The sequence below is a fragment of the Cygnus atratus genome, chromosome 4, assembly GCF_013377495.2.
Source record: "Cygnus atratus isolate AKBS03 ecotype Queensland, Australia chromosome 4, CAtr_DNAZoo_HiC_assembly, whole genome shotgun sequence".
NCBI classification, from domain to species: Eukaryota; Metazoa; Chordata; class Aves; order Anseriformes; family Anatidae; genus Cygnus; species Cygnus atratus.
This window is the reverse complement of record NC_066365.1, coordinates 8876958-8893066: the sequence shown is the minus strand read 5'-3', so window position 1 is coordinate 8893066 and position 16109 is coordinate 8876958. Positions and strand designations below refer to the sequence as shown.

The window sequence follows — 16109 nt, the reverse complement described above, 5'->3', positions numbered from 1 at the left end:
CATTGGATTGCTTGTTCTCGCCCTATAAACAACTAAGAGACAAAGCAAAAACAACCCTCCTCCCATTTTTTATTTTTATTTTTTAATGGAAGCTATTTTTTGGTTCCCAGCATTTTTTCGTTAATATGCACAAATTGCTCCAAAATGTGTTATTCTCTTCCACATGTAACAACGTGTGCTTGTTGTTGCTGTTTCTTTATTTTTTTATTTTTCCTGGTACAAAAGTAATAATCATGCTCTGGTATAGCAGGACTCCAAAGAAAACCTCACCACAAGCATATATCTACATTCAACCACAGGTATCTCCATTTCTGCACTCACATAGGTCTAGGAGCAGAAAGAAATGAAGGTGGAAACCTCCTGACCCAAATCCTCCCCATCACGGAGTGGCAGTGCCCAAGCAGCGCTTTCCCAGACCAGCAGGGTTACTCACAGGGAGCACGAGGAAGAGAGGCTATCCGTGTAGGAAAGCATGAGCACCTCCAGCTTTTGGGTCAAAGCCCAATTTTCCATTCTTTTGTTTGAGGCACGTGTGGCTGAGAAAAGATTTTTTTTTTTTATTTTTTTTCCAAGGGCCAGGAAAACACCCTGCCAGAGGTTCATGTTTTACATAAAGCTGCAGTTGAGACTTAACAAAGGAAATCTTTGCACTTTTTATTTCTGGTTCAGAGGATTTACATGCTCTTTCTAATGATCTGGACCTTCAGCAGTGGGTAATGCTTCCCAGTCCCCAGCTTAGTGCTCATGCAAAATTGAAGCACTTTTGAGGCAGTTTAGAGCCTACAGATGAATCTCAATGTGCAGACAAAAAGGAATAATGGTTGTTTAGCACTTTGCTAGAAGAAGCTGAGGAAATTATGGGGGGAAAAAAATTCTATTGAACTTCCAACATCTGGGAAGCCACCAGAGAGCATCTGAATTTTGAACAGCGTGTTTACGTTCCCTTTGCAGAGTGGAGGGGTGGGGGGTGGCGAGAGGGAATGAACAATAAATGAGCTTCTGCGTATGTATTTAAATAAATATATTTTTAACCTTTTTAAAATTAAAATATAAACTGAGTTGTTTTGTTACATTATTGACTTACTGACGTATATATAAAAAAATATATACACACATGTGCCTATGTACCACACCCACTCCGTGTGGATTTGAGGAGCAATGAGCATTTGAGGATTGAGGATTTGAGGAGCAAGGTGACAACGCCTCATTTCTGTGTTCCTGATGCAATGACACAGTTCAGTGTCTGGTGCAGCTATCGCAGGCCCGAGGACAGCCACAAGGTGACACAAGGGGTCACACAGGGGCCTTCCCAAGCCATTCTTTTCCTTTTTTTCAGTCCATGATGTGCAGGAACAGAAGGCCGGGGGAGACGTGTCAAAGCCTCTCACGGCTGTTTGTTGCTATTGTTCTGCATGTTTGGCATCACATTTCATGGCCGACTTAGGTGTACTGAGAATATTTTAACAAAAAAATGGCAAGAAGCTGCTTTTAAAGAAGCTTTCTCCAGTGCATTAAGTGAAGTGACTTGTGGCAGGCAGGCAGACATGAAGCTCTGGTGATGTCTACTCCCACACCCAGTGCGTACTCAGGTTTGTGCCTGGGCATCAGTCCCAGCCCCAGTTCCTGAAGGCCAGGATACTTCCCTTGGTTGGTAGAGATGAGAGGAGTCATCATGGAAGGAATGTGAAGAGGCACAGAAGTCATTCCTGACACAGAAGTGCACGTGTTGCTGGATACAGCACAACGCACAGCCCCCATCAGCTGCAGCGAGGCACCAGGGATGCAAGCAAGCTGCTCCACAGCTCCGCATGACTTTGACACACTAAAAAAGGGCCTGTTTCATTATGTAAGTAAACACTGTCAAAAAGTGTCCTTGTAGTTCTATGTATTTTATTTTTCCCCCCCTTGGGTACCCTCTCTGACTGAATTGCAGTACTGGCTTCCACTTTAGTTAAGGAACAAAAGGATTAAAACTAAACCCAAAAGAAAGCCTGATCCACTTCTATGTCTCATTACACTTCAGGCTGACAATCCTTCCTCCTCTTCAGAGGAGGGCATGGCAACCAAACCAGGTGCGGTGTCGGCACTCATTACAGAGGCAGCGCTGTACGAGTCACTGGGAAGCCAAAAGCAGCAATCAGCCAACCCCAACCCTCTCCAAAATCAAAAGCTGGGAACAAATAATAGAAGAGGCAGCAAGGGCCTGAAGATCAGTATTCCGGGGGAAGAAGAGATGCAGAAGAGACTGATGAAAAACTCCCTTTCTGCTCTCACAATCAAAATACGAAGAGGGATGAGAAGTTATGAGGAGTTGGGAAAGGCACCCCACCAAAATGTGATGAGCAAGAGATGTACATAACCTCGCGGGTGAGCAGCAGGCGTGCTGGTACCCAGCACATCATGCTGCTCATTTATGGACAAATCAAGAATGCATGGGAAGGATAAAAAAAATAAATGCAAGAGGTGAACCCATAAAGGCAGCACAAAATTAGATCCTGCATGCGGCAGAGCTGTGTGCAACAGCCTCCTCTCTTTCCCTTGCCCCTCAGCAATGATTTCATGAACCCTGCCTGCTTAGTGGAAATAAGACTGCAACTTGTGCTCAGCAAAGAAAATGTAAAATCTAATTTGGACCTCCATTTCCTTGCATACTTTCAGAGATTTTCATAAAGAATCTACAGACTACCTCATTCTCCTCCCTAATTAACTAAGAAACCTACACCTACAGGATTCAAGTATCGCTGCCCTTGCAGTGCCAGTGTGCTCCTGGCTGCAGCCCTTTTGTTGGACACTGCACAAGACCCGGGCTCTGCTCTTCTTCACCATCCCTGTATACAACAACAAAAAAATAAATAAATAAAATGATGGTCCGCTTTTGGGCCTCTCTTCCCATTCCAAACAAAGCTGAAATTCATTGTCCTTTCAGGCTCTAGACCGCCCATGCTGTGGGGACCCCGGATCCCATGCAAAGGGCTTTCATCTCCAAAGGAGCCAAGGGAACAGATGGAAAACCAAAGCAGCACTGTGCAAAGCCAGAGCTAGTCCGAAGCTCTGGTGGGTGTAACTGGTGTCTGAAGATGCCTTCTGGGAATCTGAAGGGATTAATGGGATTGTGAGTAACAAAGGGCTCCATGAAGGAAAACCATGAAGGGAGATAAGGTGTAGGCTGGAAATATTCAGAGGCATATCCTCAAATGCTTCAAATGAATACAATATGCATCCATTTTCCTCTTTTTTATTATTTTAAATAACTTTATTTCCTGTCTCAGATTTGTTTTCCTAGAAGCCCACAGGAAACCTTCAGGATAATTAGGAGAACAGCTGCAGATAGGAAGTTAATGCTGCAACAAGAAACGAATAAATACCCTAAAGCTTTTATCTTTTGATCCCAGAACACTTAGAAGAAGTAAATAACAGAAAAGTGGAGTTATTTGCATGGAGATACGTGGTGAACCCATGGAAAATTTGGAATGACCCTTCCCATGGACACACAGGAAGAGTGTGGGCAGGATTTACTTGCAAGAAGAGCACCTCCCCCTGGCCCTCCCCATTAGAAGGTGTCTAGGTGTAAGAGCTAGAAGCAGCCTTCCACAAGGATTTACAGGAATTTAAAAAACAAACAAACTAACTAACAAACAAACAAAAAACTCTATACCACAGCATGATTAAAGAATAAATTGATTATATGGTAATATATGTATTATAAGAGTGTTATACATGGCGCATACTGTTCTCAGTGGAGTCTAAACTCAAAATCCAAGAGGTCTGTTGAATATAAGAAACAACCTTCCTGGATCTGGGAGATGGTTTTGCACTGCCTATCAGCAGATTTTTCCTCCAGAGAACAAATACACGACACAATGTTCTTATTCTATATATAAAAATGTAATTTCCCTTCCTTGGGTCAGCACTGACCTTGGTGATTTCTCCACTTCCTTCAACAAAAGTAATTACCATACTGAATTTATAGCCTAGAAAATTCTGAGTGTGTTGCTTCTGAAGTTTCAAAAATGGTTCTTTTTCTATTAAAGTATACTAATTACTCAAGATAAAAGTGGGAACTTTGCTTTCTTGCCAAAATGTCTGCAGTAGCTTTGTTGTTGGGTATTTCCTTGATTGGGGTGTGCTGGGGACCACTCTCCCAGCAGCCAGTTTTGGAGATGCAGTCTGGGAGAAGAGAGAGCTCCTCTCACTGTGGTGATGGGCACAGGCCTCCTCTTTCCTGGGAGAGCTGCCTGCAAGGCCATAGGGAGAGATGTGGGCAGAGAAGGAGGCCTGAGTGGCACCTAAAATGTCATCAACTGAAATGTCAAATAGGAAAAAAAAAGCGTGGGTTTATTCATATATTTCTATGTAAGTAAGCATCTGGTATCCCTCCAGAGAATCCCGGTTCTTTGGAGAAATACAGACGGCTCCTCCTTTCTGCACCAGCTGCAGACTTTCAGACCATACATATAAGCAGGTTTCATTTTTAGCATCCTTGCAGTGAGTGGACAGAGTCTGAATTACTAAAGAAAATGGACTAGAGTATCAATTCTAGCCCACATCTCAAACCTATTAATAGAAGCATTTGGGAAAAGATACACGGACACATTTTTAAATTTCCTTGAAATGAGTTGGATTAGGGGAGAGTATTGAAGGAGCACAGCTAAAAATTGGCAGTACGTTGCTGATATATAATTATTTTGAATCAGGGTGCTTGATATTTGTAAGGGATTTGATCCAATGATAAACAGAAAATAAAATTACTTGTGACAACAGTGGAATGAAAACAACCCTTATTTATGATATGTGGCTACCCACACTAGAATAACCCCAAGGTATTCTGCCCCAGAGAGTCAAAATACTACAGGCTCTAACATAACTGCAGCATTTGCCATCTCCTTAGCAAAGTTCCTAGAAGAAACTGTCCACATTTTGAGCTCTTGAAAAATAATAAGGAGGATTAGGAGACTAGAGCAGGTCATGAAGAAGCAAAAAGAGATTAAGGAAGAAAGATGTGCAGAGAGAGAAAAAAAAAAAAAAAAAAGCAGTAAGGAAAGGATCTGTGGGTGACAGAAAACAAGGCAAATGGTACCCATCTGTGCTCCTGGTCCAGAGCTGGGCTTACATGGGGGACAGGGGCACCTGCATTTCGTATTTGAGATCCCAAATTCAGTTTTTCCATGCTGGTATCAATGAACTCCTGCATTTTGTATATAGCCATAGCTTTTCTTATTCATAAAAAATACTAAGAGGAACACATACCACTGCTCCAAACAAGAGTACGATGATCTTTGTTGTATAATCAAAAGTCCCAGCTTCAACAATAAAGCTAGCTAGCAGCCAGACAAGTGAATGGGGCTTTTGTTCATTAGGGCAGTGTAGACTTCCAAATCACAGTGTCACAAACACCAAATAAACAGCTTTCATGAGATGTACATAGACAGAGAAAAAGAAGGTGATGGAGTATGGTGGAAGCGGTATTTCTGTCTCTACAAACAGTGCCAGAACAGCAGTGAGTCATTGTGGAGGCTTCCCCACGCTGTCTTGGCTGCAGCATCCTGCAAGAGCTGTTTTAAAGGCAAAAGGATAGACATCAATCTTTGATCTCTCTGTTGAGGGCGATCTATTAAAGATTTAGCTAGCTGGATATCTACTCCCCTGACAGGCTGCCAAAGCCATTTCTTAGGGTAACAACCTCCTATTTGCCAGATCAATGCTGACCAGACGTCAAAAGCTCAGTCTCCTTTCATCAAATCTGCAAGTCATCCAGAAATACGTTATTAATGGTAAAAGGTAATGGTGGAAGGTTAGCGTGGGAATCACAGCAGTGATTCTTGGCTATGTCAAGAAGCTGAAACGAAGAAGTCTGAGATTTCTGTCTGGAAAGAAGCGCACATTCACCCACCGGAGTGCAGTTTGATAAACTGTCTTCATCAGGGGAAATTCTGATCCAGATTCTAACTTGACCAGTTTTGTTGATTTGGTTGGAGGCAGGGAGAGGAAGGAGCAGCTCAAGGGAAGATCTCGGAAACATCTGTGCTCCTTGCTGAAGGCTGGGTAGCACCAGGGGCATTTCTGGTGGATGTTAGGTCCCCCAGGGGCCTGCCTGTGAAGGCAGGACACAGGAAAAAGGAACTTCACCTTGTCCTTAACAGAGCCTCCCTCAGCATGTCTTTCCTCTGTGATGGCACAGATAGGCCTGTTCACTTTGCATTAGCAGAGCCCACAGGACAGGTCCAAGAGCCCTTATTCCATCTTGCTGCTATTTGGGATCACTGAGGAGGGCATCAGCAAACTCACTGAGCCTTCCTCTCCCTATACATCTCCCTATACATCTGAGCACAAGAAGACAAAAAGTACAGGCAAACAGTAACGTTGGCCGAATTGCCCAATATGTCTATTTAATTAGCACTTAGAAGAGTTCCAAATGTTGTTTTCTCCTTGCTTGAAGAAGAGAGAGAAGCACATCACTGCCATTGCAGAGGGCAAGAGGGGGTTTATTGATCCTTTCACCTTAACAGTCATGGGGAAACTGTTACAATGCATATCCATGTGGAAAAATAGTAGTCCTGATTTTTTCTCTGTTGTACATCTCAGCAGTGTTGGGTTTGACTTAGCAGCATTTAATCCCTCTGGATAAAAGGGAATAAAGGGCTGCCGGACACTGATTTTCTATATGTCTGCAACTCTCCCACCACTGCGGAACTTTTTGTGTGTGTGTGAAAATGTGTCTCCATAAAAGCATACATGCAAACTAGCCATTTTCAGAGGCACAGTAATTTGGAAAATGTGCACAAATGGCTTTAATAATTATTGACGCCATTAAGCTTCCCGCTTTGTGGCAATGGAATTTTCTTGCCCCCAAAAGCACCAGTTCTGCAGGCTTTCTTTTACTTTCTTTGCTGTTATCTTTTACGAAAGTCAGTCATAAAATCAAATGTGTTCCCTCAAAACAACTTTTATCTTTGCTTTTTTAAAACCAGTGTTCTTATTCTTTACATATATTTTTCCACATTAATGGGAAAATATTCCAGTAAAAACAACAACAAAAACATACCATGACTTGCCTTGTATTTCATCTACATAGGAAGTGAAGGAGTCAAAGATGTGCACTAAAGATTTTCAAAGCACCCATTTGACTTCTTTATGAAAATGCTTAACTTTTTCATAAAGAAGAAAAAAATCTAGAGAGTCTGAAGTTTAAAAACAGAATTTAATGATCTTCTATCTAAAGCTTCTGGCTTCTCAGGCTCGATCATTGCAATTTTTTGCCAGGCTCTCTCTTCAGTCTAATTTAATCAAAGAGAGTGGTACTAGAACACCCTGTCACCGTTACTGTTCTCATCCTCTCCAACCAGAAGGCAACAACTCCCACAGAGTCCCTTCGCATGTTCTTTACAGCAAGGCTTTACCTACAGCTTAAATATATCTCACAGGGCAAAGTGCAGAGATCTGTAAGTCTTATGTTGTATCTTCTCTGTGTTAAAAAGAAAAAAAATATATATATATATATATGCACACAGGAAAAAATATAAATATTTGTTTTTCTCTTCTTAAAAATTAACATTCTTAATATATTCATTATTTGTATGTAACAGCTCTTTTCAATGAGAGCATGGCTGCACTCTCCTTCCTTCTTTTATGACACTACTATTGTCATGCTGTTCTCTGACAGAAACAAATTTGCCTTATAAGCAGAGTTAATTATCTCTACACAGATTTAATTCTTGGCTATAGGCTCAGAATCCAGGAACATATAATCTTTCACAAATCAAAGCCTATTTCTCTCTTTAATGCATCATTTACAATCTCTAGATGATAGCATCACACCTGTATTTTAGTCCTATCTCTTCCCTATCACCTGTGCTGCAGAAAAGAAAGCATAGTTGACTTTTATTCTTTTCTATCATGTATTTTATTGCCTGTTTATCTGGTTTGTCTTTGCTCTGCTTTTCTATCTAAGGGCCCGAGACGGAAAGCCTGGTTAAAATATGGGAGCTGAAGAGCACCTCACTGTGGTGCTCCTCTTTGTACTTATGCAGAGCAGACCTTAGGAACAGTAAAACATCCCAAGAGAAGAATGCACCAAGTTCTCAGTTGCTTGGATTTACACAATTGACCAGCAGAAGCACTTTATAGATGAGACCTTTTTGAGCCCTGGGTTATCACTAGAGATAAATGTGTAATTTGCTGTTGGAGGTGCTCCGAAGGGACAGAATGTCTTTCTTGCTCTTCTGTGTGCACAGACAGTGCAATCCACCCACTTTCCTCATGCATACACGGGCACACACACACTCAGCACACACACATGTAACACCTAGACATATCCTGGTTTGTGGACCATTTCTCCAGCCTCTCTCACTGCAAGCCTAAGCCAGCAGCAGCAGCAGCTTGAGCTGCTGGCCTTTCACCACCTTCCGTGCAGCTCACATGCTACTGCTGTGCCCTATGTTACAACTACTGAACTAGCTAGCCAAAAATAGCAAAAGAAACCTAAATAGCCTCAAAAGTGGTAGAGTCAAAGGGCTTTGCAGGCTGGCTGGTACAAGCTGCCAGGCCGATGACCTCATATGTTTAACACTTTCTCCTCAAGCACCAGTATGAATCCTCACAGCCACTGTCTCCTGCTGTTTTGCCTCTAACTCCTCCTGCAGGGGGTATACTTTCTTGAGCATCTATTGCTTTGAAATCAAAACAAAACAAAACAAAACAAAACACAACACTACCTTACCACTACCTTAAAGGCATTGTTTACATATTTCAATAACACTGTGTTATGAGCAGTAGATTCTCAGACTAAGTAGAGGAAGCTGCACAAACTTTGCAACTGTGATGTGTTAACCAACCCAACGTTTTGGCACCACCCATTTAGACTGACAAATGTAGGTTCTGTCAACAGCTGCATTTTAACAAGCTATTAGCATGCCTGGGTTTGTGTCTCTTGAGCTAATAATCTGATGTGCACAGCTTTTGACATTCCTGGCCACCCCCCACCCCCCCACCCCCCCCCCCCCCAATTCCAGTAGATTAAGTTAATCTCTAATTGGATATGGGTTTTGTTTGCATGTACTTGCTGCTGTTTATTATTCAAAACATTTGTCCTCTAATATATTCAGATGCATCTCTTTTCAAGACTGGGCTTTTACATTCTCTGTTACAATCTGTTTTATGGCACTGTGAAATTCTAGAATGAGATTTTGGGAAAAAAAAAAGAAAAAATAAAAAAGAAAAAAAATATATATATATGTTGCAATGTATTTATCCTGCACTGAGAACTACAGTCCACACATCAGCATTTCCCTGAGACTTGCAATCCATGCTGCAGAGCAAAGGTGCTAACAGAAGAAACCAGCTCTAACTTCTTGATGCTATTTTGACTCAAGATTTTTATTAAATTGGTATGTTCTCTAAGTGTAACCCCTCTCCCACATTAAAGCTTACAGAATGCATGAATTTTAGGTATTTTCAGCAATTCTTTATTTTGTCTCCTTATATTTAAATTTCTGATATTTGATATAATGTTTTTTTTCCTCTGTCTTTTACTTCATCTGGCATGATTGCACCAACTGTACCCAACAGGTTAAAATTAGGCTATATACTAATCGTGTGTGGACTTCTTGTATTCAAGTCGGGCTATTCAGTTAAATATGCAGCATTTTCAGGTATTTTCTTTCCCACTACAGAGCAGTGCTTAACCCAGCAGTTCTATTTTGTGGCTGGATGGACAGCCACTTGTTGTCACTCACCTTCTGAGGCACGTGATTCACAACTGTTTTTTACAGGCCTTACATCAGTTCTGCCATAGTAAGAAAGCTAGCCACACTTTTTCATTGTTTACATGGAATGCTAATGCCTCTTCTCACATCAGACAGAAGAAGAAACATAAAGACAAACATTTAGAAACTTATTCTTCCCTCCTCCAGATTGGCCCAGAACTGCTGAGTTCAGTACAAATGTTTTATTTCTTCTAGAGTCACTGAAAGAAGAATCAGACCCTTCATTTTCAAACTACTTCTGACTGTACTGTACATAATTCAGTTTCTGAATACTGATGTTAATAAAAGCTTAAAGAATAACATGGTGATAGCAGTTTTCCTGCTTGTCCTTCATTGCAGTGGACTCCCATGGATGAAACAAAAACCAAAACCTAAACAAAAACCAAACAACAAAAAAACAGATGTATTAAGTAACAAGATTTTCTTTTTTTAGCTTTTCTGCTGCATTCGACCTGTTGGAAAAGCCTATTCTTACAAGCAAATAAACAGGCCCAAAGTTTAGTACAAATTTTTTTCTACAGCCATTCTTCCCTACACCCACCTTCTCTTTCTCAAGCTGAGAGCACCACGGTACTGTTAAAAGCTTATGCTTTTGATCTCTGTGCAAATAAATGAGCTGAAACAAATAAAACCCAGTTCACAAGAGACTTCCAAGACATCTGGTGGAGTTATTTTTCTAAGTAATTAGACCAAGTGGTGGTGTAATTCCCAAAGGAAAGGTACCTCCTTCCTTGGTATCCTGCTATTTCTCAGAGACATCAAAACAGCAGTAAGTCCCCCTTCTCTCCTTGCATGTGACTCAAACTCTATTGACTACCAGTATTTTCAAACTGGAACAATCGAACAATCATATCTTTGATTTAGGCTGGTTTATAGCTCAAGTTTTAAACATTTTTTTTTTTTTTTTATCATGGATGCCAGTGGCATTCTGGTACTGACTGAGGAAGGATGAGGCTCCTGGTTTTTTTTGTTTGTTTGTTTTTTGTTTTTTTCTTTTCCTTGCTAGTGCACTGCAGTTCTCCTTCATGTGGGCTCTATGGAGCAGGCAGAAAAAAATGTAATGGAATAACAGCCGGGAGCTTGTTCTGGATCGATACACTGCCCTAAACTGTGCCCAGGTGTGCCTTCTCCTCCTTTCATGCTAGAAGATGATTAAATTTCTCTCTCTCTTTTTTTTCTTTTTTTTTTCCACATTTTCCCAAGAAAACATCATTCTAGGAACAACCCAAATGCTCTTCAGCACTACGGGGACAATGGGATTCTTGGTCTGTGACTATGATACAGTGCAACTACTGGGAACTTGTGAAACTGGAGAAGTGGTTCAAAGTAGGGCAGGACCCTCTACAAATCGCGTATTACTAACTGACCTGGATGTAGACACCACCTCTACACAATGACAGCTAGTGTTCAGTAATGCCAGTTGCAGAATTCACAGCTATATCAAGAGTAAAGAAAAGTAGCTGCCATATGAATAGCTGCTAGATTACAAAGGTGGGCTTGATATTACTGCATTTTAATTCCCATCTCTCCAAGACATAATGCAAACTCACCGGAGGTTTCATCTACTCTCTCATCCACCACATGGTCCTTCTGATGAACCCATTCACTGTTGCACTTAAAATAGATCTGCGTGGCTGGGCTCGCTTTGCAGTACAGATTCACAGGCTTGTTTTTCACAATGTAAGCCTCTTCAGGTTCAATGAGAAAGTGGGGTAGTGGCTCTGGAGGATCAGAAGGAAAAGTTTCTGGAAGTTCATGAAAAAAATCATCATCTGCAAAAAAAAAAAAGAGACAAAAAGGACAAATGAAATACCAAAATTCAGCTGTCAAAGACTCACAAGCACTTCCTGAGTGTGCTTTTCAAATAAAAGGTTATATTAGGAGCATTCTGAGATGAAGGCTTAAATGCACTGCTGTTTTCAGACTAGAAGAGATTTTTCTTTACATCCTCAGCTGTCTTCCCCCGATGTGATGTGACAGGGATGTGCACATTCACATGACTGGGAATGGTTCTTTGTTATCATCACCAGCAACACAAGCAATAAAACATTATGTTAGCGCTTGGGAGAGTTGACTGTGAAACCGTAGAAGGAAATAATAGAAACTTTTGGAAGCTTCAAGGTCACATTTTCCAATAGTGACTTATCACTGTGCTTAATCAAGTGAATGCACATAGCTCGTACTGGCTGAGGATGTTAAAATGGGAAGGAACGCCTTTCATTTCAGACGAACAATTTGAAATTTACTCTAAGAGCAGAAGACTAAATGCATGCCCAGTCTATGCCTCTTTGTTCATTTTTCAGACTGTTAAGACTTCTAATGAAGGTGCCAGGCTATGTTTCATTTACTTTGTGGCATCTTCGTTTCTGCTTTCTTCACTACAGAGAGGAAGCTGGAGCCGGGACATGGGGCACAGCAGCTGTGAGATGGTGAAACTTGGGGCCAATGTGGCCCACGCTATTGATTTAAGGAACCCGTGCACCTCCCTGGTGGTGCTGGTAATGAATTATGTCAATACAAGAAGTCTGGACAAGGAGGAAAAGAGTCCAACACACGGGAGGCAACACGAACAACACCTAACCCACATGCTTTCCTTTCTCTCTCTTCACAAGTCTCTCTTTCAAGCCCCTTTGTCACTTTCTGCTGGGGAAGTCTTCTACACCAGAAAGCACCAATTCAGGGGAGAATAGCCCTTGTCCCGTTCACCTCTCCACATCAATGCAGAAGACCATCCAAGACGCCCCCAGCAGCCACGAGATGGGGAGGCACCAACCGATGACAGACCCAGCACCAACAGGCTGCCAGTCGTGAAGGCCTTATTCAACCTCCCCCTTTCTGCCTCTGAAACAGTTATCATTATACACAGTAACAGACATTGCAGATGATCAATAAAACAGCACAGAACATCAAACTAAAAATAGTGTGGAAGTATTTTTGTGGAAGTACTATCTCCTCCCTGCCAGTCTTCATGAAGACAAGATGCCAGACAGGTCCTTCCCTACCTGAGATATGCCTGTCACGGCTGTGTCCGGAATTACAAGGGGCACAGAAGGCTCTCCTTCCAGCCACTGCTATTGCAGAATGACAAGGAAAAGCAGTACCAGAGGAAGGAGCTGGGACAAGAAGGCAGCAGGGTACCCACCCACATGGCTATGTGAAGGTAGGCTGTGCGTCTTCGTTAGGGATGGGAGTACCTTACCCAGCAAGAGACTCTGGGAGCCTCTTGAACTATTTATGAAGATAGCACACATTCACCAATTTATTTATTTATTTCCATATTAATGCCCATGTGGGTATCTAAAAGGCCTGTTTCACTACAGCATCACTCCTTCACAGTTCACACAACTGAGCTGTTCAGCATTAGAAGAAAGGACCACTGAGTAAGGTCTGGCATTTGCCTTGCAAAGGGAACACCTGAGATATAGAATAACAATTCAGTTTCCATCTCCAACAAATCCACTCCAAATGCTTTAATTTAATTTTTACCACTTTCCCTTTCTCCTTTTTTTTCTTTCCACCCTGACCACACCAGCCTGCTTTTCTGCAGTCCCCTGTCCACTCCCCATTAGGCATTTCTTCCTCGCTCCACTTTGCTCCCCAGTTTTTCCCAAAGTGAAAGATGACTTTCAGCAAGCTAGGTGAGACAACATTTGCTTTCATGACATGGAAACATATCAGAACTGAAGCAAGAGGATTTGCAGCTCTCCTCATCCCCTTCTGCCTGTAACTTCCCATCTTTCCCAGTGCCTCCCTCCCTCGCACACGCCGCTCCACAGCCACACGCGGCACAGGAACATTAGAGATGAATCATTTCCCCCAAACTGCCACAGGACGTATCTTTTTCTTCTGGTCATTTAATTGCAAATCAGTGAGCAGACAGATGGAAACCAACAAAGCACACATATGTTTCATAATTAAACAAGTACTGCTTCACTAATTTCTGGTGACTGGAAGAATAAATGTATTTATTTTCACCACTAGATTTCTGCACGTTATCAAAGGCGATACTTGTGCTGCCTGACCAATTAACTGCATCTTAGCAAAGATGTAACTGGAAAGTCTAACATGACAGATCAGCAAGCTGCAGGAAAGATAAAGTTTTTTTTTTAATTATTTTCTCAGTTCTGGAGAATGCGTATGGGCTTTGAGTTTCCCTTTTGTAGGTAACCGCTCCTAATTTTTAAATATTATTTTTATATTAGGAGAAGTGCCCAGTACATGATAACCTGATCACACTTTTTGATGGTGGCTGTGGCTGTTTCTCTTCACCAGCCTGCCATCCCATGGTCAGGTACAAGCCAGCTTTCTTATGGCTTCTTGCTATAATGACACCTTACTCTTTTTAAGCAATAAATACCCAACTTTATTTTTCCATGCTCTTTCTCATTGATACCAACAGACATCTAACCCTCTCTCAAATGCTGGGAATAGAGATGGAAACCACTCACAAACTGTCACACAGAGAGTGTACAGGGGCAGTCTTGTCCTTGGAAACTAGCATTTAAAAGCTGCACTTTTAGAAGGAATTTCACAAAGTAGCTAAGAGATTATGTTCATTCAATCACTGCCCTCTTATTGTTGCTATTAGTAGCAACATTAGAGTTGTTTTCTGCAGAACAAATTCTAAAAAAGAATACCCAGAATGTGAATGCAACTGAATTTGGTGTTCGGCTGAAAAAAGCCTGCAGAGTGAGTCCTACCTCCAGCAGCATTCAGGGTCCCTCACTCCTGCTATTCCCTGCTAAAAGGCAAGAGAAGGCTTTACCAGCCTGCATGGATCGTGGCTGGAACATCCCAAGCGGATGGGATGTGCTGCTGCAGGAGACAGACCACTGCTCCCCTCTCGTGCAGCCAGCATCGTGGACCCAGCCAAAGTCACGAGGCAGTGGTTTGAGGGCAAAACACAAGCTGCTGATTTGGATTTGGAACCAAATTTGGATTGAAAACTTGCTTTCCATTTTTTAAATGGGAATTATATATTATCTTGCTTCCATTGTGGTGCTTGCAGCAATGTGAGGGCATAACTATAACGGCAGTGTAAATATATTAAAATATTCCAAAAAATCAAACACATTTACCCCTGAAAATGTCAATATCGGTTATTTAGCTGTGTTGAGATTTTTTGCAACTCTATAAAACAAGCTTTTAGCAGAACCAAAGTGACTTCCAATGATTTAATAAACATTTCCATCAAAGTTTCTCCTCACCAGTTCTAGTAAAACACGGATCATTCCTCTGCCCAAAACAAGTCCAAGCTCTGACTTAGGTTTTTTTTTTTTTTTTTTTTTTTTTTTTATTTTCAGGATCACTGTCTTACAGCCATGTGGTCTAGTGGGTCTGCTTCTATAATGCAGATGGAGGTCAGCTCTCGCTGTGTGCTCCATCTCTATTCAAGAGGATAAATCTTGCCCGCGTATTTGATCTCAATCTTCCTGACGGTTATAGCTGTTTATTTAAAATTTCCATCTCCCAATTGCACAACAAAGCAGCAAGCTTTATACATCTTTTATCTCACTCTCCTAAGGAGTTAGACATTTTTTTTATCTGTCTGGCGGAAAACAAACAAAGAAACAAATCAAACCATTTGGGAGTAATCGGGGAGTGTAGAAACAAACACTAAAACTTCACATACTTGGTTGCCAATCATTCTGTCATGGTCTTGCTCCCTTTACAACCTTGATCAAACACAATGTGAGGCACACACACTTCTACCCGGTTATAACAAGTCCCCTTTTGTGCTCAGCAACTTTGAGCTGCAAGTTTACTTCTGCAATATGTCACATTCATCTTTATTTTCACATAATAAAGTGTGCTACCCATCTGTTGTTATTGACTGATTTATATTAGCAAGACAAAAGACCTGATTAATGGTACTGCTAAACTGGTTTCACTCATGCAGTTCATTCATATTGAGAGAGTGAATTTTAAAAAGCCATTTTAATCTATAAATTTAATTTGGAATTTTTATTTTAGTTGCTGGCCTGAATTAAGACACGACTTTTTATCTGCCGTCTGTAGTATCTGACAACTATATATATATTTTAAATGCAAGTCGAATGCAGAAGCTATAGTAACAGGTGAAGTGTCACTGAAATCGGCATTGATAGGAGCTGGCACAGAATGTCCCACATAGGAACTTCAGTTTAATTTTAGTTTAATTTTCTATGATGGTAAAACAAATCTCTGTCTGAGCCAAGAGCCTTTTAATGTTAAGCAAGTTCTATATTCTTTTCATGCACTTGTTTGCAAAACTGTACACATTTTAGTTCTTCAAGCATAACAAGTGGGAAAGGAGATTTTATGGTATACTTCCCTTTTTATGGACCAGTATCCCTGCTCTAATCCGTG

The 16109-nt window shown here is 41.3% G+C and overlaps 1 protein-coding gene across 2 annotated transcripts in view; it reads right to left on the bottom strand.

The window, feature by feature from the left end:
• The window catches only part of UNC5C (unc-5 netrin receptor C), a 252247-nt gene that overhangs the window by 74293 nt on the left and 161845 nt on the right, over nucleotides 1-16109 (bottom strand). For both annotated transcript variants that reach the window (XM_035572335.1, XM_050710351.1), the window contains exon 2: nucleotides 11312-11533. In XM_035572335.1, coding sequence (XP_035428228.1) covers nucleotides 11312-11533 — 222 coding nt within the window. The remainder of the gene's footprint in view (nucleotides 1-11311; nucleotides 11534-16109) is intronic.